At 43.9% G+C, this 25,475-nt stretch overlaps 1 protein-coding gene across 2 annotated transcripts in view; it reads left to right on the forward strand.

The window, feature by feature from the left end:
- The window catches only part of LOC138265331 (cytochrome P450 2J5-like), a 102,724-nt gene that overhangs the window by 44,261 nt on the left and 32,988 nt on the right, over positions 1-25,475 (forward strand). For both annotated transcript variants that reach the window (XM_069212952.1, XM_069212953.1), the window contains 2 exons: positions 19,770-19,919; positions 22,370-22,530. In XM_069212952.1, the coding sequence (XP_069069053.1) occupies positions 19,770-19,919; positions 22,370-22,530 (311 nt within the window). The remainder of the gene's footprint in view (positions 1-19,769; positions 19,920-22,369; positions 22,531-25,475) is intronic.

A 25,475-nucleotide genomic window follows, 5' to 3' on the forward strand; every position in this document is an offset into this window, starting at 1 on the left:
ATGTATATAATTATGGCTAAAAGTATTTCTTTAGGTCGGAAAGGTTGATTGCATAGGACTCAAGCAGATGTGTGAAGGTACCTATTAAGGACCTGTGTGTATTTTCAGCAGTAGAGTGAAATGCCACAAAAAACCTACGTCTCTGTTGTAAAGACAACCAAATCCTCAAAAGATTTAATGCAGATCCAGGAGGGGCAGGTCCATAGTAAATTTGCAGGATAACCCATAACGCTGTAAATTGGGTGCATTGACGAAATACATTAATTACATTTATCATTACGGCATACAGGCCTTTATAACGCGAGTCTCCTAGAAATGGGACATGCACTCCTGTCCTCTTGAAACCCATGATTACCTCCAGGTCCCTCTAGTCCTCGTCCCATTTCTCACAAAGTGGAGATCATCTATTTCCACAACAGCAAAAACAAGCATTTGCAATGCAACGGGTCTCGCGTTTGCTCATGTTAGAGCTGATAGCGTTGTAAACTCCTAACCCGATTTTCACCTATTGGCAAAAGTGTATTTATGTACGTAACCGAAAAAGTGCAATTAACTGTGTAAAGCGCTCGACTTCTGCCAAGCGAAATCACGCTAGGAAAATAGAGAAAAAGTAGTCCACGAGCCGGACAGAAAACAGCGAGCCTCGCATGTTTTCTGTATTCTGTTGATGCGCTCGAGGAGGGCTAGCCACCAGAAAAGGCATGACATGTGCATGCCTTCGACCAATGAAAGCAAGCGGATTTTACTAGGCAAGCCCACGAACCAATAAAAAACACTGACGTGACGTCGACAGAGCTCCGAGCCCTTTTCTAATAACTAAAGCGTCTCGCTGCGATACACATGTGCGAGCGCATGCAATGCAGGCTCGACCCTAACAAACAGGAGGAATGCTGGATCCCTCACCCCACCCCCCTCCCCCAGGAAGTACTTAAACATACTTACCCAGAATTCCTCCTGTTCTTTTTAGGGTCGAGCCTGCGTTGCATGCACTCGCGCATGTGTATCGCAGCAAGACGCTTTAGTTATTAGAAAAGGGCTCGGAGCCCTGTCGACGTCACGTCAGTGTGTTTGATTGGTTCGTGGACTTGCCTAGTAAAATCTGCTTGCTTTCATTAGTGGAAGGCATGCACAGGTCATGCCTTTTCCGGTGGTTAGCCCTCCTCGAGCGCAGCAACCAAGTACAGAAAACATGCGAGGCTCACTGTTTTCTGTCAGATCGTGGACTACTTTTTCTCTATTTTCTTAGCGTGATTTCGCTTGGCAGAAGTCGAGCGCTCTCACAGTTAATTTAACTTTTTTACGTACATAAAAGCACTTTTGCCGATAGATGAAAAGTCGGGTTAGGAGTTTCCAACTCGATCAGCTCTAACGAGCAAACGCAAGACCCGTTGCATTGCAAATGCTTGTTTCCTGTTCTGTCTTCAGGCAGAATGGACCAAGGACTGAGGGAGCTGCTCCAGCTTGGCTGGGTCGGCTGCCGGTATTGGAGTTCCGGAGTCTTTTCATTGAGGCGGTGCCATGTGTCCCTCTGCCTCCTGGGCGGACAGAGGATCGCCTGCATGTCCCTTGGCTGGCTCGGCCTGCAGCAGGGTTGCTTCTGGAGCACATGGGTGGTACTGCGGAGGCTTCTTTCTACATCTTTAAATTGAGCAGATCTCCATTCCTGGTTCCTACAGGGGTGGGGAGTTTTTCATCGCAGGAAGCCAGGGGCTTTCCTGACTTCCTGCTGCTCTTGGCGTTTAGGGGCAGGTGCGCTGGGCACTCTCCCTGACTCTTGCTGCAGCCGGTTTGGGATGCGAGAGGTGGGCTATTTCAGGAACGACAACTTCCTAAAAGGCAGTTTGTGAGATCTCATGGGAAGTTTCAAGCTCGGAAGGGTCAGGAACAGAAAGCAAAGTCCCCACCACTCAAACGCGTTCCTGACTATATGATGGTGGTGAAGGATATGGTGATTGGAGGACGTCTTCCAAGGTTTCTTCTGGCTTGACTGGCTTCTACTTAAGACGCTTGCCTGTTAGACCTTGCTCAGTCAGGCTACAAGATAGAATTCGGGGTTGATCCTGCATCCTCTGAGGTTTGTCTAACCCTGTGGCCCTCTCTTCAAGCCAATCAAGTGGCCCTCCATCACAACACTCTTTCTCTGTTACAGAAGCAGGCAGTACATGTGGTTTCCCCTCTGAAACAAGGTTGGGGGTTCTACTCAGTCATTTTTCTGGTGGCAAAGATGACAGAGGGTTTAGTCTGGTTTTGGATTTGAAGGCCCTGAACTAATTTGTCTGTCATGTGCCTTTCAAGATGGAGATGTTGCAGAGGATAATTCCTCTGGTGGCAGACGGGCACTTCATGTGTACTCTGGAACTCCAGGATGCCTATTATCATGTGCCAGTCTGTCCATCTTCACATGAGTTTCTGCGATTATGTCTGGGGGGCATCCAGTACCAATTTACAGTGTTGCCTTTGGGGCTATTGGCTGCACCATGAGTGTTCACCAAGGTGGTGGTGCCACTGGTGGCCTACCTGCATCTTCAGGGTTGTCATCTTTATCCCTAGCTAGGCGACCAGCTCCTGCATGCTTCCTCGTGGGAGAGTCCTTTAGGGGATTTACAGATGGTGTGCTCTACCCTTCAGTTCTATGGGTTTTTGATCAATTTGGTCAGTTGCTTCCTTCACAGGAATTGATTTTCATTGGAGCCCAGTTCCGTACAGACATCAACAGGGTGTTTCTGTCCCACCTCAGGGCAGAGACTTTGCGTCCTTGGCTCCGGCAGTGTTGGACACATCTGGAGTTCCAGTTTACCTCTGGCTTCGCCATTTTGGTTGCCAAGGCGGCTGTAGTGTTTCGTTGCCCTGGGCTCAGTTGCACCTTAGGCCCTCGTGGATTAGTCTCTTTGCCTTCTGGGACCATTGATCGGAGGACTTCAACCTACTTGTTCCCTTGTCTCCTGCCATTCCGAGAGACCTGTGATGGTGGACAATTCTGGACAATCTCCTCTGGTGAGTGCCTTTGAAGCCTGCCCATCCCTTGGTTCTAACCACGGATGCCAGTTCCCTGGGTGGGGGGATACTCTGGGGGCCATTTCCTTCCAGGCCAAGTGGTCCTTTCAGGACAGCCGCCGGTCCTCCAATTGGAAGGAATTGATTACCGTCTGTCGGGCGGTCCAGAGATTCCGTCATCTTCTGGAGGGTCATCGTCTGGTGGTGAGGTCAGACAATCAGGTGACAGTGGCATACCTCAACAGTCAAGGAGGTATTCCTTCCCACTCTCTCAATATGGTAGCTATGCAGTTATTTCAGTGGGCAGAGTTACATCTTCTTTCTCTGAAGGCAGTTTATGTGCGGGGTTAGACAATGGGGTGGTGGATGCACTCAGTATTAGGATCTGTCTCTTTCTGTGCACTTTCCTCCTACTAACAAGAGGTAAAGGGTATGTGCTAATCCCTTTAGCATCGTAAGATTGGTATACTCTTGATTGGCTTATTTAACTTACAAATAGTCCCTACTATTTGGTACAACGGGTAGCCAGGCCTGTAATTAAAATGTCACCAGTGGGCTGCAGCGCTCATTGTGCCAACCAGTACAGCGACAGAGTAAAGCTTGCCTTCAGGCCTACCACTGTAACCTGGGTGTGCAGTTTTAAACTGCAGATTTTATCTGTCAAAATAAACCTTTTTACCAGGATAACCTTCCTTTTAAATATTAATAAGTTACCCCTAATGGAGGCCTTAATGACCAAACAGTAGTTAGCATGGTATTTAAAAGTCAGACGTGGTAGTTTAATATTCCATATGTCTCTACATTGAAAAAAACATAATAGCTCTTTTAACTGTGGCAAGGCTGGCTGCCTCCATAGTGAAACAATGGATTACGTTATAACACCTTGTAATGCTAATTGCACATTGGTAACAGCTACAGAAATACTTAAAGGTCTCTTTTTAAGAATTAAACCAAATCCAGTCTAATGGTAAAGTTGTATTTTATCTAACATTTGCGGAAAGGTACTTTAGAAAAATTACTTTTGCCTGACTGTATTCTGTGTGTATTAAGCTGTCACCTGACAGCTTGATGGCTCCCCTGGGGGGAGGTGTGAACTACACCCATGGCATGGACAGTGGGCTTTGGGGTGTGGAGGTTTTGTCCTCCCTAGACAGGGTGGCCCGGGGGGCTGTGGCCAGACCCCAGGTACACTTCAAATGGGCCTCCCCTGTCACAAGCAGCTCACGCTGGTACCTGGACCTGCCTCCTCTTTTGTCCTTCCAGTCAGCAAGACACCAAAGCAGGGGCGGGGAGAAAACTGGCCTAGAAATGGTTTAGAGTGACCACCGGGGTGGGGCTGCGAGAATATTCTTTCACATTAGAGTGTCAAATCCTGCTTGAGTGTAACATCTTGCTTGACATGTTTCCTGGAGTTTAACATACATTATTAAGGGAGCCCAGGCAGTGGTTTGCAAGTGTTATACTGTCCCTTTCAAAGGTGCCCCCCAAGGAGGGGTAGAGGGAGCAGCAGGGCCAGGTGGGGGCTTGCTGGTCCTAGAATAGGGGTGTTTGTGAGCAGCAATATTATGAGTTCAAACAAAAGTGTTAAAAGTACAAAGCAAAACACCTGCTCACACGATGTAGAGGTAACATGGGAGAAGAACACAGGAGACAGAGTGGAGGTTGGCAGCAGCAGACCCAGAGATGTGGTGGCATGGGAGACCAGCAGCAAATTGGAAAAATCCTACTCCAGCTAAATTAGAACTCTTAAGTTATTGATTACAGTTTTGTGGGAACAAATTTGATACTCAATTATTGCTAGGAGGTTTTGAAGCTGATGTTAGATTTGTTACAAAGGTCCTAGAGGTAGGAAGTGGGCGGCAAATTTGTCTGCCAGGGAGCACCCAGGTGTGGTGCTGCACAAGTCAAAAGAGGAAATTAATAAAGGCAGAATTGAAGGCCTTTCCAAGAAATGGCCTTTGAACAGGTTGATTGAGTCACTACGAGGCGTGCAGCCTGAGCGAGGGTAGAGTTTTGTTGGAATCAGTGTTTGCTGTGGCCAGAGTGCCAGTCAGTGAATATTTATTCTCAGAAGTGTTGACGACTGTGACTTGATCATCTGTAGGCATAGCCACTGAGCTGGTAAGAGCTGTTTGTGTGGGGGCAAGGTTGGCGTAGAGCATCAGCACATCCCATTGTGATTGCTGGAAGTGCATATGAATGGTTCTGAACTGCTGGGCAGGCAATTTGAAGGCTAGCGATTTGTTGATGGGTTGCTCAATGTCTTGCTCTTTATTTGATAGTTTACAAACAAAGGCTGTTTACATTTGTTACAAGAGTTCACTGTGTGACTCTTTAACCTGGATCATTTTTTTTGTGGGTGCGACAAGCCTGCCAGCAGGTGTTAGCAAATTTCAAAGAGCTGATGGCAGATGTGGGTGTGCCCCTTGGTGGAGGAGAAGACAGTGGGGTCAGATGTGGTCCTGTCTGTTTTAGGAATTGGGAATGAATCTGTGAGAATGGAGGCAAGATTACCAGAGGAGAAGAATGCGGTTATGGTGCAGCTGTTGGAAGAGATGTTGTCAAAGATCACAGTACAAGCGAGGGGCATGCCGTTACTACTAGGGAATGTAAAAAATGTTTCTAGGGTGGTAAAAGCAGGCCAAACTTTTTACGGGAGAATGCGTGCATATTTATCAAAGTTTTGGTTCACCCCTGTGCCACGCTTGGTAGTGCAAGGGCGATGCAAAACCTATAATGATATTTACCAAGCCATGCAAGGCCACCTTGCGTGGCGCTGAGTGGCTTGGTAAATTTGGAGTAACGCAAGTTACTCTGCCCAAGGGAGGCATTCCATTGGTGGCGCGTAAGTGTTCACATGCATCCACTCATGGATTTTGGGGTATTCCCACATTTACCCAGACCGGTATACCTGTCCCACGGGAGGCGTAACAAGGAGAAATATCTTTATATGTCCTCACATTTTCCTCTCTCTATGTGTGCTGCATTCTGCAGCACAAATGTAAAAGCCTCAAAGGATTGTTTTTGTGCAGGAAGATATTCCTCCCTGCCCCAAAATAGTCCTGTATGCAACACAGGCGCCCATGTACCATGCTACAAGGATGCCTCTCTTGCTGCTGGGATGCACTTTGTGGGCTAGCGCAGGCAGAGAGCGGGCTTGTGGCTTATCTTGATATATATGGCACATTCTTGCCCTCTCCCTTTCACGCAGTGCAGCAGGAGTGTTTTTGCATTGCATTCGATGAAATAATGATAATGATGGGCCTTGCTTTGTTGCTGTCAGGTTTATCAGTGCCCCATCATAGGGTGGGCAGACTTGAGGGTGTGGAATGTATTTGTAATAGAATTTCCATATGGGGCTTGAGGGAGTAGACAGAGTGGAACATCCTCATTTGTTTTGGTGCAGCAGGTGGAGCTGGCTTTGGTCTATTTTATCAGGTTATTTAGCGCACAGAGGAGTTGCCTGTGCAGGGGGCAGACAGGAAGGACTTAGCATTGTCTTTTAGGGTTTTTTCCCATCGGTGGTTGCTTTGCCACTAAGGGGCAAATGTTTCAAGAACAAGAAAGTGTTTAATGTGGATAACATGGCAGTGATGAATATTATGAACTGGCAGTCGACTAGGGGTTTGAAGGTGCCGAAAATGTTGAGGGTTCTTGTCCTGGGCTTTCTGAAATATAACTGCTTGGTCACCAGCAGAGTCAGTGAGAGGGTTGCTGTTTGAAGGGGTAGTGCTGAGGTGCAGGGAGTTTGGGTCCTCTTTCTTGGAAATGTGATGCAGGGCTTCCAGGGTTGCCAGGGCAGGCAATATTTACCCTGTCCTGTTATAAAGCATTGTGGGTTCAGTGTACAATGTTGCGACAAGTTTCTCCCAGCTTGATTGAGTCAAGTGTGCAAAAGATCAGTGATGTATGGTCAATGCTTAGGGGGTCACTGATGGGAAGGTGTTGCAGTAGGGCAGGTTTAGATGATGTTTCGGATCAAAAAGAGATTGATTGCATTGTCGGATGTGAGAATCAGTTGAAAGGGGTGAAGACAGTGTGGGTTGGAAAAGTTTAGAGTTCATTCCTCAAAAAGTTTAAGGCTTAGATTGTTAATATATTGAATACAAAATCGGTTCTGCAGGGAATTAGTGATGTCATATGCAGTTGATGTGGGTTTCTTGGGTGGTTACAAAGGGTGGGAGAAGTGAAGGCGCAGATTTCCTGGATGTATAGTGAGGTGTCAATCGAGGCTCAAATTTGCAAACAATTTGGGTTTGCGTTACTTTTTTTTAATGCAAACCTGACAAAAAGTGTTGTGCTGGGATTTACAAACCAACGCAAATCACGATTTGCATTGGCTTGCAACCCAATGAATTGCAAAGCTGTGCTGTCCGCTGCCTACAGTTACTTTTCTTCAAGGAGGCTTTCCCAGGATAGTGCGAGGGCATTCCCATGCAACCACTCTTGGGTTTTGACTTAAATCCCCTTCTACAAAGAAATGTAGACAGTGATTTGTGCCAAAATTGTGCACCACCCCGAGGAAGGCTTAGGAGAAGAAATATTTACATTTTGCCTAGTTTTTTTCACTTCGAATGTCTAATGTATTGTACAGCACACAAACAAAGTGGGAAACGCCTGAAAGCATAGTTTATGCTTGAAGTGGCCACTTTCACCACAAACACTATGCTTCCCACAACTCAGACACCCTTCCGGTATGATGCATGGGGGCCTGCGTTGGTACATGGCAGCCGAGAGTACACCAGCGTGGGGAGAGAGAACTGCACCACATCTTAGTAGATATTGTGTTGTTTCTTCTTTTCATGTCATTTGTGACATCAAGCGTACTTGCTGCGCTGTTGTATGACTTCTACTTAAATATTTGCCTTAGTTTTCATGGCTATGTGCCAAGGCTTCATAGTTGTAAGCCGCACCGGCTTCATTAAAGTGGCCTTTTCCACACTCTTAGATAACCAGCGTAGTTTTTAGAGCGTGCCTTCTCACGCAAGCTGGTCTACACTGGTGACTTATGTGAAAATAGGGTATAGTCGCTAAAATGCCATTTAAAGGCCATGGAAGCATAAGGTATTCTGGGAAAATGAAAAAGCATAAGGTACACTGCAAAGAACATCACTACCATCATATGCAATGTGCTACTGTTATGTATAAGGCCAAACTGTAATGGCTCATAATAATTGAAATATTATCCCCTGCAAGAATACTGTGTCATTTTAAAATGTTCCTCAACACATGGATGCCAGACCGTACCCAAAAACTACTGGGACTCAGAAAATGTTCTTGAATTTTTAAAAAATGTTGTGTGGTAGAATAAAGTCTGCATCAACTATATTTTGGAGAGTTTTATGGCAGTCCCTGCATCATTCATGTAAACAATATGAGGACAATATCTGCAAGATGTTAAGAAGATTAGTTTGTTCATTCTGTCTAAGTAGGAATGTACATTCCTTCAGGCACATATTTGTTATGAGACTTCACCCTAATGTTTGTGTGTAGCCACCTCCAGGATACTGGGTACATCTATGATTCACATATCATCATTTGCAGCTTAGGTCTCTGAATGCAGCCACCTACAAGATCCCAGGGTATATTCTAATGCATATATAACAGTGTGCAAGCACCTTAGGGGTGCACATACGTGACACAGGCTCCTGCAGGCATTCCACATGCTTTATGTGTGGTTCCCTTCTATTTGTCGAGAACCCATCCTCATAATGCAGCCGCCATCCTCAAAGCACAGGTCTATATAACGTATAACCACTGTCCGGCTATGGCCGGCTTCCTTTAAGGTGGTAACTCAACCTCTGGTGCATATATGTGCCCCGCCAACACCCATGTGTGGATCCACCTCCTGGACTCATGCTCATTCCTTTGGTGTACATATGTAACCAGACTCTTACACATCTGTGCTTTCAGCTGCATCTCATGTGCAGGCTCTCACTTCAGTGAATGCATGCAAAGAATACTAAAATTAAGTAATAGTTGTTGCCTGTGGCACATTTCTAAACTAACTACACTGAAAATCTATTACGATCAACCTAACACAAGCCCTAACACCCTGCTTCTCCCATCTAGAGCATGCAGAGACAGGCTTGTGGTGGTGTGCACTCTATGAATGTAATTAGGTAGTCTGGCATTGAAAATTGGCCATGAGATGACTCCTAAACAGTGACTAATTAGCATTTAATGATAAAGTAGTTAGGGAGGTAGTTGCATTAAAAGAGAATATTAAAGCAAATCATACCATAAAATTAATTGAAAAAATGTAGAATTTCTAAGATTAACAAACAAAAATAATACAGAGCAGAGAATCGACACTTAGGGCCTGATTACAACTTTGGCGGAGGGGGTTAATCCGTCCCAAATGTGATGGATATCCCGCCCGCCGTATTACGAGTCCATTATATCCTATGGAATATCCCCAGAAGCATATTAGCTGTGTTAAAGGAACTACACACAGGGAACGGGGCCAAGGGTGAGCTAGATATGAATGGAATTCCCTCAAGTGAAATCCCAGTTGGATACGGCTTACGGAAGGGATGTGTCCTTGCCCTCACTGTATTCGGACTATAGCTCGCCGTTTTGCCGGGGATCTTACAGAAGGCGCATTTATATTCTCCTAAAATGGGGATGGCACATACCTTGCTTATTATCTGCAGATGACCTTGTTGTTTTTGATGTGACACAGGTGGTGCTTCAAAGAAAACTATATCCATTTAATAACTACTGTAAATCATTTGATTTAACAAAAATATAGATACAACAAATAACTTAGTGGTAGGAAAAAAGCAAACCCCTTACGTGGTCCATAGGGGAAATGGCTGTAGAGGAAACCCTTTCCTGGTATTAAAAATACCATTGGAAGATGCACTTTGACATCTTACAAACCTGAGCACTAAAACCTGTGAGTCAGCATCAATGATGTCCTCGCTGGATGTGATGCACGCAGGCCTGTAAAGGTGCCACCCGCCGTTCTGACATCAGTTCCTTCCTTTCCACGCCAACAGAAGTGGATCTGACCCTACCCTTGGTCTCTTGATATAACTTTTCCATGACTTTCAAGGTTATTTTGGTAATTTTTTCTCAACCAGTGTGGGGGGGACGTGTCTGGGTTTAAACCTTGTGAGGAATGTCACAGGCAGATGTCTGTCTTAGATGCCCACCTGGTCTGCCTGTGGAGTCTGAGGATGCCTCATAAATGCACAACCTGTGCTGACTATGTCCAATGCACCAGGAGATTCAGGACTGGGAGGCAAAGTTGTTCTTTCCCCTCCATAAGGAAGGAATGATTTGTTTGTTCAAACTTAGGGGGGGTTGTGTCAGAGCCGCTCCTGATTCCGTTACCATGAGCATTCCTGAGACAAGTCGTCATTGTTGATGCACTCTTCCAGGGCTCTTAAAAGAAGCATTCTAAAGAGGGCTCCAAGTCCCCTGAGAGGGTACAGGGTCATCACGCCTCCAGGTCCCTTCCCAAAGCCACTGTCCGGTGCCGGACCCAGCGTCTGCTTGGCACCAGCCTACATTTTCCTGGCCTGGGGTGACTTCTGCTCCACTCTGTGAGTTTAAGGAGGCTATAATGCCCCTGTTTGCCCAACCAACATTATTATTTGGAGCGTCTTTGGTCCCATGGAGCTGAGAGGCATCCAATTCCACCAGCAGGACCTCCCTCGGCATCAGTTGGGCCCAGTGGATCCGTTTTCAGATCAGTGCCACGCATGGCACTATTGCGGCGACCGGCGCAATTACCCATGCCGTTATGCAACACTCCAATGCCAGCTTCACCGGTGCTGATTAAGCAATTGATGGTTTTGGCCGCTACTGAACCGGCTACGTGCCAACCCCATCCGAAGTCAAGCTCCACATGCTTCTTCGCACCCTGATTCTGATCTATCCTGTGGAACAGGAAGCGCAAATCCTTTAGGCCAAAGGGGCTTTAAAGGGAGTGCCGACGCAGTTGCTATTCCTGCTACTTCTTGGTGCTGAAAAAGGGCAGATACCTTTGTACTATCCTTGCCTGCACCCTCTCAATGCCTTCCTGAAGAAAGATAAATTCAAGATGCTCACCCTGGATCAGATCTTGTCTGCCCTAGATCCTGGAGATTGGATTGTAGTGTTTGGCATGCAGGTTGCTTATTTTCACATCCCTTTCCTGTGGGCCTACAGACATTACCTGTGGTTTACGCTGGGCCAAGAGTATTTTCAGTTCGCTGTAATCCCATTTGGCCGCACCAGTGGCCATGGTGTGTTCACAAAGGTGATGACAGTGTTTGCAGTTTGTCCGCAGAGATCAGGGGTCCCAATCTTCCTTTACCTTGATGACTAGCTTCCGAAGGCCTGCTTGCCCCATGCAGACGTCAACCACCTTCACACTACGACAAATCTTCTTGCATCACTGGGGTTCACTATAAACATGCCGAAGTCACACAGGATTCCTAATAAAATGCCCCTTTCACTGGAGCCATTCTGGTCACTGTGCGGTTTTGCGCCTATGCCCTGAAGCTGACATTTGGGCTATGATCCTGATGTTTTAGCTGTGGTCCTCAGTGAGGTAGACTCTGAGGCTGATAGCCTCCTACTTCCTGCTGGTCCAGCATACCAGATGGCGTATTTGGGTTTTGCAGTGGGATCTTGAGAGCTGACAGTGGAGACAGTTGCATTGCTTGTGGGCTGGGGTGATCATCTTGGAAAGGTGGAGATTAGAGGTCTCTTGTCTCTGGCTGAGGCACAACTCTACATCATCCTGTTCGAGATGCAACCCATGCACCTGGCTTTCAAAGTCTTCCAAAAATCCATTCAAGAGAGGCCGGTTCTCCAGGGAGGTATTGCTTGGGTATCTAGTCTGATGTAAAGAATCTGTGGTTAGAAGAACAAGTTACTTCCTTTTGGTAACGCCTTTTCTGGTAAAGAATATATCCAACTGCAGATTCCACACCAACCCTCCCATCCTACCCATTCTGTGAAACAAAGTCTTTCACCTAAAAATCGTAAACTTGGAATCTGCATAGTGGTCATGACCCATCTGATTTTGGCTGCACGTCTGCGGGTCGGAAGAGTTATGAAAACAACTGATGTAAGAATGCGAGGGTGGTGCCTCTATAGGCCTGCACATGCCAGATAGAGTGCTAACAATGTTGATGCGGACCAGATGACGCCATCTTCCGGCACCCAGGGATAGTACCTCAAAGTTCTTTAGATCCAGTCTGACACCTAGAGAATATTCTAAGGTGAGGAGTCTGCGGCTAGATAGAGTCTCTACCAGAAAAGGCGTTACTGAAGGTAATTCTAATTGTATTTATATAGCACTTACTACCCCTGACAAAGCATTTAGCCACTTTATACCAGGCAGCACGTTACTCCGGAGCCCAAAGTTAGTGGTTAGTTCAGTGTTATTGTTGACTACTGGGATTAGTTTTATATGCCCAAACAAACTATTCCATGCATTCACTCCAGTTTCTCGTGGTTATTAAATCAATAGTATATATATGTGTGATCATTAGTGGGTAATGTTTTAAATGCACATGGGTAGTGGGACTGATAGATCAGCTAGAGGACTCTATGTATTGTTAGGTTGCAGGCGTGACTTCCATAAGAGGAGAGACTGTGATCATGTAACTGAGCTATGCTGAGTTTTAAGGTGTAAAATATTAGCAAATTAGGTGAACATGACAGCAAGTTGTGTACAGGGAGAGGAGGCATGCAGGAGCCGTGATGGTGAGAAGTTGTAAGTTAAATTCAGTTTTTCATGCCATAATTTAGGATTATAGAGGATAGTTTTTCTACAGCATACAATTAGAGATGGAAGATTGTGAAAAGAAACAACAATATGTGCATGTGAAGATAGTGCTATATGAGGTATTTTGGTAGGCACTAGAATCAGGCAACCTATCTGTCCACTGCTAATGTACTACTAAACCACTGTTCCTGCCAGGTCTGCTGATGAGACCAAGTGTTGAAAGCAAAAAGTAATGGCTGGGTGCATATGTAGGGAAATAGAGAGCTCTAAGCTGCACTCAAATGAAGGAGTAACCTCAATATCAGAGCAATGTAGCAAAATATATGGGTAACAAATGCAAGCACTGGAAATTCTGGAGTGGATGTCTGGTGATGGTCACCCTCAGAAAAGCAAGCAGGATCCAATTGGATGTATTTGGTTTGGCATGGTACAAGTACAAGATGGCAGCAAAGTACTACTTACATAAACAGCGAAAGTGTATTGCCTGCACTTCTGTGGTTGGAATTTGGAAATCTAGACACTGAGGTTTGGCAGATGGTGACTGGGCCGCTTTAGAAATTCAGTGAGGTCTTAGTTTGCAAGGGGCCACTGATAAGACTTCCTAAGCACCACCCCTTGGTAGATAATAGAGGTGGAATGTAGATTCTGTTGTATATAGAAAAGGGGCCTTATAGGTGTCACCCAGCCTTTTCTGTTCCTTGATCACACTTTCAATTGGGCTGATGCAGAAACATCAAACCCCTTTGTGCCTCTATTGTGAAAGGTGCTCCAGGCTGGAGGCTACCCTGCTTTGAGGGGGATAATTACATAAAGGTTGGGTCTCAGTAGAAGCCTGAAAAGAATTTATAAGGAGAACCACCCCAAACTGGTTCTGAGGCACGAGACAGGGAAGCAGCGTGAGTCAAGTAAAATTTTAGAGCGAGATATCAGGGAAACCGCATCATAGAAGACAGTCACTCTCACACCTTGATCTGCAAGCCCTGAAAAACGATATGCTGAATTCCAATAATTGCAAACTCAGAACTGCAACGTTCCTTTGGGGTGAACTAAGTGCCAGATGTACGACCATTTTGTTTTGCGACTCGCAATTTGCAATATAATTGCAAGTCACAAAACAAAATGTACAACAGTGTCAACCACAATGTTTGCCATTTGCAAATGGGTCACAAGGGACCTGACTCATCATTATTCATGAGGTAGGTCGCAATTTGTGACCCATTTGTGAATGGCAACAATTACAGGGATGGCGGCTTGCTGGAGTTAGCACACCACCATGTCTGTGATTGATTTGTTAACAAAGCATTTTTTTTTTAATGCAGGCCTTTTTCCTTAAAGGAAACGGGATGCATTTAAAAAACAAAAATAAAAAGCTTCCTTTTCATTCTTTAAGAGTGGACCACTGCCTGCTGTGAAAAAATGTGGGTGTCCCCATTCACTATTTTAAATTGGTGGTCACTGCGATTGTTTTGCATCCGCATTCACGGTTGCAAAACATGGGCCTGCAGTCGTAATTAGGAAGAAACGCCCTTGGCATGCAACTTCCTAATTGTGAGTTGCAATCCCTACTTTGCGAGTCAGTAATAGGACACCGACTCACAAAATAGGAATAGTACATGAGACAAGGTCATTTTGCGATTGCAAAAGGCGAACTTCACACTTTGCGACCACAAAATAACTTTGTACATCTGGCCCTTAGAAACTTGTTCTGTACTACTACTAATTAAAAAATAACATATTTACAAAACACAGTAATATGGATGGTTCGAGCCTTGTGTGCGTAGCACATGACAAAGTTAGTTGACTTATATTGGTTTCTGGGTGGCTCAATGAGTAACATGTTCATACCTGAAAGGTGCTGCCCTGCCAAGTACCACGCAACAGGAGTTAGACTAATGCATTTTAGTGCTGGTGTTCAAATCACTGCACTAAAATGCATTCGTCACACATTTATAGAACTGCTGGATACAGTCTGGATCATTAGAGGCTCCACTGCTGCAGGAATAACTATTAACGAAAGTTTAGGTTGCACATGCTTCACCGCAACCCGCACCATTTCATTTTTGTATAACAAGTTCTAAGACTCGTTGTTATCAAGCTCCATTTAAATGATCATTTCTAGCGTTTAGAATTATACACTGTCATCTAATGGCGTCAGAGATAATTCACCAAATTCCTTCTGTGTTAATTAGATAAGAATTTCTACTGTTAACAGCACAAAACTTGAAAACGAAACTCAAACTCTGTGCAACGCTTTTTTTTAAAAAACTTTGATGTTGTAGACACTTGACATTGAGCCCCAGTGAGATTATGCCCAGAGGTACTACTTAGGCCTTTGTGGTTTTGTGAAGTGTTCGGTCTAAGATTCATGTTAATAAACCGCTATTCACCATTATTGAGGGCCAGCTCTTCTGAATCCCCCTCACACCCACCCACCCACCCTGAACTTCTATTTGGCCAAGGAGAGTATCCGTGCACTGAGGTGAAGCTGCCAGGCTCATGCGAGGTATGCGCAACATTGCAAGACAGGTGCTGATCCACTGACAGCTAGGATTAGAATGACCGTGTGTAAACAAAAAGGAACAGAGCGGAGTTCTGATTTGTGCAGTGAGGAATAGTTACCTGTAAACTTATAGTGCTACAAGGTCCCAGCCTGGTGCTGAAAAGGCACTAGGAACGTGAAAGTCACCGTTTTAAAATTGCATTCTAAGCAGTACAGTGCTTAATTTGTGCTTGTTGTTTCCGGTGCTGAGCACCGGCAATTATTTTTGAGGGCCCCTGCTTATTCTTCGGCCTCAAGCATTTGCTGCGAGTAAAAGACACATGTGAAAAGACAGAGTAATAGAAAAACAAAAAAGCATCACAAAGGTAGAAAGCAGAAAGCTGCAAGAGTGTGCTGAAGGGGCAGGGAGTGGTTTTAAATAGATTGAGGAAGCCCAAGATGGCTCAAGGATTATGGTACCTCAGTATTCTGAGCTCGCACATTTAAATGCAGCAGCAACGAGTTTCAGAGGAAAGCTTTGGGCACTGGCACATTTTTATTTACAAATTAAGCACTGAGAGCAGTATAAGTGTCAGTCAAGCTGTAACACATTTGGCACAGTGTGCAGTGCCACTCATAAGTACACTGAAACCATGCAAATGTCACACAGAAGCAATCTGAAAACGTGGCAGCTGTGTTTTGCTCGCAAGAAAGTGTCACTCATAGTCGTTGAACTGTCACTCATAACTACACAGAAATTATGAAAATGTCACACTAGCAATCTGAATCCTTGGCAGCTATGAAAGTGCTACATGTTCAAACCCCAGCAAGGCCAACTCAACCACTCATCTTTCTCAAGAATAATCAACTGTGTGCCATTAAATTTGTTGTCCTGAATGTCATGCGTTTTCCTCTATGGAGAGAGAGAATAGCATCGTCCTCTCTCTACTTCTCTGCTTCTGACGTAGTGCGTGCTGACGTTTACAACGTGAGTTGTTTATATCTCGTCAGACGTTCACCCTGCCACGCTTGATAAAAGGGGATTTTTGGTCACTAGACAACGCTGCCATCTAGTGGAATGGAAACATTTCACATGTTTTCAAGTACAGTGGCCAGCTTGAGACACACACGTTTTTTTGATGGAGTGCTTTGATTTAATTCCAGTCAAATGGCTTATATTAATATTGACAGAGCTGGACAACTACGCATTGCTCGCTACGTTCACTAAGGCAGCTAGTTAAATATGTATATTCATGGGAATGTCTGCACAAATGTTACACAGTCGTACTCGCCACTGTCTAGTTGTGGACAGCTCTCATTTGTAGGATAAAGGCATTTTTTGCGTCATTAATAATATTGGTGCCTTTTGACAGATCTGCGTGAAACTTTCTAAGAAATAAAGTCCATCCTCTTTGGCTCTTTCATGGAAAGCCAAGCGGTATTAAGAAAAAAGGTTAAAAAATGTATTTAGCATGTTAATTTTAATAGGCGACTTTACTCTCCAATACAGAAAGAATAACTGTATGGAATTACACCAAAGTTGGAAAACAGTTTGAACTTTACTCAGACAGTGTGCTTTTTGTAATTTGGTGTAAATCCACTGAGCCATTTTCTAGAAATTAGCATTTAAAGTCAGGCTCAATTGGGTGAAACGTTCCATGGGGTGTTGTGCGCTGCATGGCAGGTTGGGCGTAAGGCCTGCCCACGGGCTGTGCGCAGCGGAGTTTGGGTCCTGTGGTAGTTTCCGTTTGGCCCTACCCGCAGCAGGGTTGACTGCTACATGCAGTGTTGGACACTCCAGGGATCGGGTGAAGGGCCTGACCGTAGACACATAAGGTGGCAGGTTGGACTCCCAGTGGCGGTCTGCATGTGAGGCTCAAACTCTGCAGGCACCCAACACCCATTTGAGACAGCCTTTGGCGGTACCTGCGCCCAGCCCCGCCCCCCCTTCCCATGCTGCATCCCACTGTGCGCGCGGCCTTTAGCAAATTCTTATGTACTGCCATGTATTATTGTCAATTATTTGCAAACAATATTTTATATGCCTTTTTTCAGCAGCAAGATAAATAAAAAGAATCCTATTTATTTTTGTAGATCATATGATAAACTCTAACATACTATTGGAACGTTGCTTAGATTTTCTGTAAATGCTACCATTATTGATGATAAGAAAATTATTACTTTGATCAATCAGATGATCCACCAAAACCTTCAATTATTTATGTTTTATCTCAATACACTAGATATTATTATGACTACAAATAAAATTGAGTTAGAATTTGGAAAAAGATCTTAGGGCCACACAAGTAAAACCTGGCAGTAAGAAACAGTAAAATCATTATAATGCTCGCCTTGCTGCGCGAGAAGACTCACATGGCAAGGGGAGGGTTAGAATTTTCCTTTTCATAAAGAAAATTCTGTTTTGGAATTTTCTTTTTGAAACATAAAGGGATTACTCCGTGCTGCAGGGCTGCGCCCTGCTGCCGCAGCCCTCTAGCCCAGAGTAATATGCATTAATACCAGGAACCACCATTACAGCAGTTCCTGGTAACGCTTTCAGAAATAACTGCCTGTTTGGCAGTCATTTATAAATTAGATGGGTGGCGTCTCCACCATGGGGCTGAACTAATTTACTCCGTCCCCATGGCAGAATGGCTGGCCGCTCCCTGTTAAATAAATTGGGCCCTTAATCTTAATATGAGTTGGTCTTTTCAACTGTGGATGAATATTTGGAAAAAAACAGCCTACTTCCCAGACTGCGAAAACCACACAAATATTGGATTTTCAGCATAATAAATTATTTGGTACTCCCTAATGGCTTCATGAAAATTAATGTTTCTATATGTGAGCAATGTAGGTAGTGCTGTTCTCCTACTGGAAGTCTCATCCTCGTCATTTTTTAATATCCTTCAGTTAATTGATTTTAGATTTTAGTTTAAAGAAAGATCAATGCTATTCGAAATCTAATGTTCACCTCTGATTGAGGAATATCATTTTGGAGAGCCTATTTGGCGACTGACTGACCCTTCCATCAAAACATAAAATATTTAATATGTATTTATTACTGTTGGAATTCCACATTTAAAAATAATCCCTTTGCTGTGTTGTATTACGATAGTGCCAATACCACACTCCACGGCCGCCTCACACGCTTTACGACAACACATGATTTGAGACAGGGCTTTGCACTAACTGCAGCTTAAGAGATGTAAGTGCTTGCTTCCTTAATCAAGTTCCACATTTCTCTTTAAAATCTTCCTCAGAAGCACTAGTTTACTCACGCTTCCCTGTTTAATATGTCATAGAATTCAGGGAGATTTAGAAAAGAAACTAACAGTTCCTTAGCCTCAGGTTGGGTGCATTGAAAACATATTCCACGTGGATACACTTAAGCATAATCTTTGGCTCTAAAATTTGAGCAAGGGGTCACTTTAACAAACATGAGGACTGCACTGGTCACTTTCTTTAGTGGAAGAAAAATAAGTGCCAGGGCCGTTGTCAGGAGGCTACTGCGGTTTGCACCACTTGTTGCCTCTTGCGGCACTGTCAATGACAACCACTAGCCATGACACTGTTACAAGTGTGACAATTCAGACTGTTTGGGGTCCCCAAAGCTATAAGAATAGCTTTGGCACCAGATGTTAGTCATTTTTAATGTACATTGAAGTAATAAACAGCAGTTGTTGTGCTCATCTTTATTTCACACAAGCAGCGCCATCATGTGGCAGCTGTCACAAGTCCTGGTATTGACAATTAAGTGGCGGTGCCGAGCACCGCAAACTACCAGCTCAAATTAAACACTGGGGAGAGGATACAGCTATTGGCACTGCTAGAAAGGAATACTCTTCTTGGACAAGAACAGTTGAATATTCGCTCACCTTAGTGATGAAGGTTTGGGCAGGAAGAAATAGATCTCTGAACTGAGGTGAGTTCGGGGATCCAGGCCTTGGTTTGGCCTTCCTCAAAGTTGAGCGGCAACATGGTGACATAGTGCATGGACCTGATTCACAAAGGTAAACACACACTTTTGTTTAAGTTTATATTTGTTTGCTATTCACAAACGTATTTTTGGATTAGTAACTTTACAACTGCGGGTCTCCACGTATAAAAAGATATGACTGCCGACTCTGTAGGGAAGATCTAGAGGAGGGTGTTTTTTTTGTGTTTTTCTCTTTAGTGCTTAGGCTACATTACGTTTGCCTTGCTAAGTTGTTTTAACTGTGGGTTTTGCGTTTTAATTTTTCATTTTTTTCCTAAGTGACCAGGGCTTAAACATACAGTTTTTGCTGAACCTACTTTGATTCGTATTGTGTACCCAGTGTTTAGTTTCCAATAAAACGTCCTAAAAACAAGCTAACAGGAGTGAAAAAAGACACAATGTTATTGCTCATTTTAAACTTTTCTGTACTATAAAAGTTTGAATTGTTATAGACTGCTAATCATGTTCCTTTAAACTAAGGAGAGATGCTGAGTGGTGAAGTGTGGATGCATATACATGTTTAGGAATGTTCAAGCATCTTTCTCCTGGTCTTAAAAAGTACAATCATTTATCACTACTGTTTCCAGGAATTATTTTCTCCAATGGTGAGACTTGGAGGCAACAGCGGCGGTTTGGGCTGATGGCGCTGCGGAAACTTGCACTTGGAACAAAAACCCAGGAAGGACACGTACAGGACGAGGCATGCCGTCTTCTCCGGTTTTTCCAGAAGGAGAAAGGTAGGCTCCTTCCAGTCCATAGGTATAGCTAGTATTCAGAAAAAGAAATACTACATTATCTCTGGCTGCCACCCTTGATCAACGTCTACCAGCAATAGAAACCGAGCTGAAAGTCTAGGAATCTGAGGTAGTAAACTTGATAGTAGACAGCACACTACAAATTCAATGGCCTTTAGAGAGTTTTCAGGTTGATACACATTAAGGCCATGGACCTGAATTTGGGGTAGGTGGGGGAAGCACCTACTAGTCTAGGCCTTCCCTTTGATATCCCTGGCACTGTCCTTTCTAAATCTGTTCTAAGGGGTCCAGGAGTCAGTGGCAGTATAAAAAATCAAACAGGCTGCAAGGGCCCTTGCTTTCAGTAGTTTTCTCTCGTGCCTTTCCCCATTGTGTGCAAAATAACGATGGACTGGGATGCAGCACCGATTAATCAAGGAGCTGTGAATAATTGAAGCATTCTATCCATCACTTTTTGTATACTTCATTGTGTCTCCCTAAGTGGGATGGGTATGCCCAGACATGGGTCCTGTGCACACTGTCAATGGACACAAGCTGTACCTAGCTGATGAACCCTTATCAGGGTGAAACCGATCTTAAGTTGCTTGTATTCTGGTTCAGGGAGGACATGGCCTGACAGTTCATGCTTGACTGTTCCTATTGGAGCTGAGACAAGATTGATTTACATATGGCTGAGTCTAAACTGAGATGGTATGGTTTTCAAAATAACAATGGAGTGGGTTACGGCTTGAGTAATTACCAGTGGCTGAGATTAATTCAAGCATTTCACCCATCACTTCTTTTGATATTTTACTGTGTCTCCTTAAAAAATGGGAAGACATTGGTGGGTGCTTCCCCTTTGCAAATGAGTTAACACCCTGTTTTGAGGTAGCACTAACTTTTTTGGTTTGTGAACAAATTTGCAGTGATAAGCCACTGATATATCTCATTGGGATTCACAATTAGGGAGGGATTCCCTTTGTTATGCCCACTCCTAATTGCGATGAGGAGTGAGCCATAAAACCTTTTTTTGTGATTCGGAAAGCCTGCTCAAAACTACAACAGAGGTTTTTTACAAGTCAGCAAACCATTTTACAGTCACAAACCCTGTGATTTTGCGATGAGAACGTTTGGCCGTTTATGAAATAAATATATCAGTAAGAAATAGTGCTGTCAAGACAAACAAATAATTGGATTACCGGTATAAGGAAGAGTGGCAGAACAGTATCTGCTTCAGGTGACTGTATCACCTCAAATTCAAGGACAACTTTCTAAAAAGCTGTCATGGCAGAAAGCTTATATGTCTCCTTCGTTTGAATCAAACTGCCCTCTCCTCTTCACCAGAAAGAATTAAAAGTTCCTTTGCTTCTGATAATTAAACTAAACCCCCACATTCTTTTTGAGTCCGGTCATCAGTTTTCTTCTCAACTACTCACTCTTCTATGTGTAGATTTCCCTGCATCTTCAATTTGCACTTTTTTGTTACTCCATGACCGCATGAAAGGTCCACATTTGTTTTTATAATCAGTACAAGGTTGTCTACAATTCAGAGCCTCTCAGGTCTAGGTTCTAGCAATAGAAAGAAAAATAATTTGAATCTGCTAAACCCCAACTCTGGGTAGTTCACTACTTTTAGGTGGAAAGCTACACCTTCCTCAGGGCTCATCTATAAACCCAGTACAACTCTAAAGATGGCCACCAGCAAATGGTTGGCTCTCTATCAGCTTTTTAGGCATACCTTTAGTTTAATCCATGGTGATCTAGAAAACTGACAAAGCCTTTTGCCAGTTTTACAACACAATATGCATGCAAAGCGTTAGCTAGAATGATATCCCTGCCAAGGTGGAAAACATCAGATTTTATTTACTATTTTAGACAAAGTATCATCCAGAATAAATAAAATATGTGCCTCTCATTTAAACTCACCAGAGAAGTTCACCAAGGATATGCCAAATGCTTAACCCAAGTGAGAGAAGTCTGGGTAGATCCCTGTGGGTATATGGAGAGCTGGACATCCTCACATACTTTGGATCTGGCATTTTTCTACAAGTAGCCCAACTGATCCTTGTGATTGCCCATTGTAAATTGTCCGAGCTCTATGTAGGGCAACCCACAGTAGAGTTATCTGGAATACTTGTGCCAAACTGTGCTTTGATGGAATATAATTTTGTATTGTGACTAAAGCTTTAGTTGGTAATTAGTAATGCTTCTTTGCGAAAGTAAATACTGCAGCATAAAAGAGTTTGATCTATTTTACCATATATCTTTGGTTGTTGCTAAACAACTACAACACTCCTCGTCACATAAATTAAAAGAAACCACAAGCACACTGGCTGTTCTTATTGTTATGTGTATGCAAATGTGCTATATTTTCAAGGTTATTTGCTCCTTTTTTCTAGTTTTAGATTTCAGCTAAGATGTGTGTGTGATAACTGTGTTTGTGCGCCCCACAGGGAATCCAGTGGACCCCGCCTGCCAGCTTGCCAATTCTATGGCCAATGTGATCTGCGCTGTGGCTTTTGGTCGTCGCTTCTCCATCGAGGATCCTGTTTTCCGCCAGCTGATCACTACCATTGACGTACTGATCAACACTCGCCAGAGTATCTGGGGCAGGGTGAGCAGCTGGTCATTGTCACAAAGATGCCTGTGTATGGTACTTGACCCTCTTCAATGTCCCCACATCCCAAGAGCAACAAGTCTGGAAAAGCTCCATGGACAGTATTATTAAGTGGGTTGCAGGTAGCCTTCTATAACGCAAACTGACCACTTAGCCCATAGCTAATAAAGCTTGCTCTACAGCATCTAGTAATGGAGTTCCTGCATGAGTCCATATTAGGAAAATGGAGATACACCTAGAATTTCTTAGTTGCACTGGTCTCGCCATTGAAGGTTTGGACACTAAAGTGAGCTGCTGAAGACCCAACTCTTGAAACAACATCCAACAACAGAAATCCACCCTGAAGAGAGCCCCACTCTCTCACCTACAGAACTCCTGTCTTTACTTCCATGTTACTGCCCCACTATAAGCGAGAAGAGAATAGTAGGGAGGGTGCTGCAGGGAGGGAGATCTGGAATGAGATAGAAACTGCTGTCTGCTTGTTTACCAGCGGTTACAAACAGCATCGCACGCAGGGGACACACATCACCATCAATTAGATCCAAAGAGGGGGCAGAAAGAGGAAAGTGAATGGTATAGAAAGCACGTCAAGTGACGAATAAGACATCAAATGTATGACTGCCGACAACAGTATTATTACTTTGGGGCTCATTACGAATTTGGTGGTCCGAACGCAGGACCGCCAAAAGTGCGAGGAGGATGCCACCGCCATGCCGGTGGCGCCCCCGCCCTATTACAAGGTTTCTGCCGTTGTGACCTGGCTGACTGGTGGAAACCTTGAAAATGGAGCGTTCCCGCCAGTCGACCGGCGGGAACGGTGGTACAAGACTTGTTCTCTGTCAGCCTTTTTATGGTGGTGAAACCGCTATGCAAAGGTGGCGGTGAACAAGGTTGTAATCAGCAGGGCGGCACTCAGTTCAGCGCTGCACTGGCTGATTGCAACCAAGACGGCCGTCACCCCGTCAGGATCTAGGATCCTGGCGGAGATGGCGGTTGGATGGCGGTCAGACCGTCAAACTTGTAATGTGGCGGTCGGACCACTACAGCTGCGGCAGTTCGACAGCCACCATGATGCTGTCAGTCTTGTGACCCTCAGCCTCATAATGAGGCCCTTTGTCTCTCCTGCCTGTTACTGAGTTCTTAGGGCCCTCCTTCTTAACTGAGTTGCACATTCCATTATGCGGCTCAATCCTCACTAAACTGTGCATAGTACCACAGCTTAAAGCTTGACTTGAGTTATTCAATACCTGTTAAACAACAAGTAGGCATATGGCATGCACCATTCTCTCAAAGCTGAGAATAAGGATATCAGGAACCCTATCACAACTTCACGCATGACCTGCTGCACTGAATGGACTTGCAGATCTGGCACTAGCAGCCCAGCAGGACGGGCTCCAACATGAGCAGCCCAGTAAGAGGGTTGCCAAGAAAAGTGCAGAAAATTGAGATTGGGACACACCTAGATGCTACCTTGAATGACCAAGAATAATCGAGAACAGTTGGACTTTTGGGCGTAGCTTCTATTTATAGTGATGTAGCACTTATACTCTAACGTCAAACTAATTGCTAGTGATGAACCGGAAGCGTTGTAAATTCCCTCAGGATTTTGTTTCTCCTCACTGGATCTGCTCATTCAAAACAGGTTAACATTTCTAACATTTTAAATTTAAATGTAAAGCACATTAGGCTTCACATAGAAGAAAAGACAAGTATTACATTAAAAACCATTAAGGTTTATTAAATGTTTAAATTATTACAGAATGCAAAAATCAATTGTTACAATAAATCAGTAAGTCGTTTAATTCAATAAAATAGCACGAAGCTCTGAATAAACACAGAAAATGAATAAACAGAATCCAGCAGGGTTCATTTCAAAGGTAAATATTCAGAGGTCAGACCGGCAGGGTGCCGCTGAAAGATGAAGGTAGATTGAGTCCCACACCCATTGGGTGGTGCTTGTTTTCCAACTTGAAATACAATAAGATTTATACATTTGGTGTGAATGTGCAGAGGTTTCATGGTCTCATCCAATTATAATAAAGAAATAATTATATAGTTTGAAATCCCATTTGTCAGCACCATCCCTCAGAAATATATAATACAGTTCCCATCCAGAGTGCTCCTGAAACATCTTACTAATAGGACAAATATTGCTAAAATATCAAGATCAGGTTCTCATGAGAGTCACATTGTAGTCCCAATAGGTGAGACTTTGGGAAGCATTTGCTATGTTAATACAGCTTGAAAACGAGGCCGGCAAACAAAGCATCACATTGTACATGAGAGAATGTTATTGTGTTTCAAACATCATGTACAAATTTACATGCGTGTGCTGAGACCACGGGGGGCGAGGGGAGAATCAGAGATACAGAGGTGACTGCCTGCAGAGGAAGAAGGCTGTTGACAGCAACAACCATTTAGAAATCGAGGCCTACAGAATCCAATGTTAAAATAAACACACCACCTTAAGAGAATATCACAAATTCATTGTACGTAAATCACATAATGTTAATACAATTATGCATTTTTGTTAACCCATCTATACCAACCCCACCTGATGGTTTTTTAAATCATTACAACACTACTTCATTATTCCCTTTTCATTACAGTTTTCTCTGCTTTTGGCTCCTTCCGCCTGGCTCCTTCATTTTACCAAAGAACTTAGATTGGATAATATTCACTTCATAAACTTCTCTCTTTCTTCCTCTTCCGCTTGTTGCTGACAGATTCTCATTAGCTCCACAATTCAGCATTCCCATCAACATAAAACATCTGACACCTACCTTGCTAATTTAATTAATTATTATAGGTGTTAGTATCCAATTTAGAATGTCTCTTTGTATGTTACCGAACCACTTAAAAACCTTTAAAAAACCTTTTCTAATCTTTAAAAAACCATGAACCATCTGTTTCCCAAATATCTGTTTTTCAAGAATCTCAAA

The sequence above is a fragment of the Pleurodeles waltl genome, chromosome 11, assembly GCF_031143425.1.
Source record: "Pleurodeles waltl isolate 20211129_DDA chromosome 11, aPleWal1.hap1.20221129, whole genome shotgun sequence".
Classification (NCBI taxonomy): Eukaryota; Metazoa; Chordata; class Amphibia; order Caudata; family Salamandridae; genus Pleurodeles; species Pleurodeles waltl.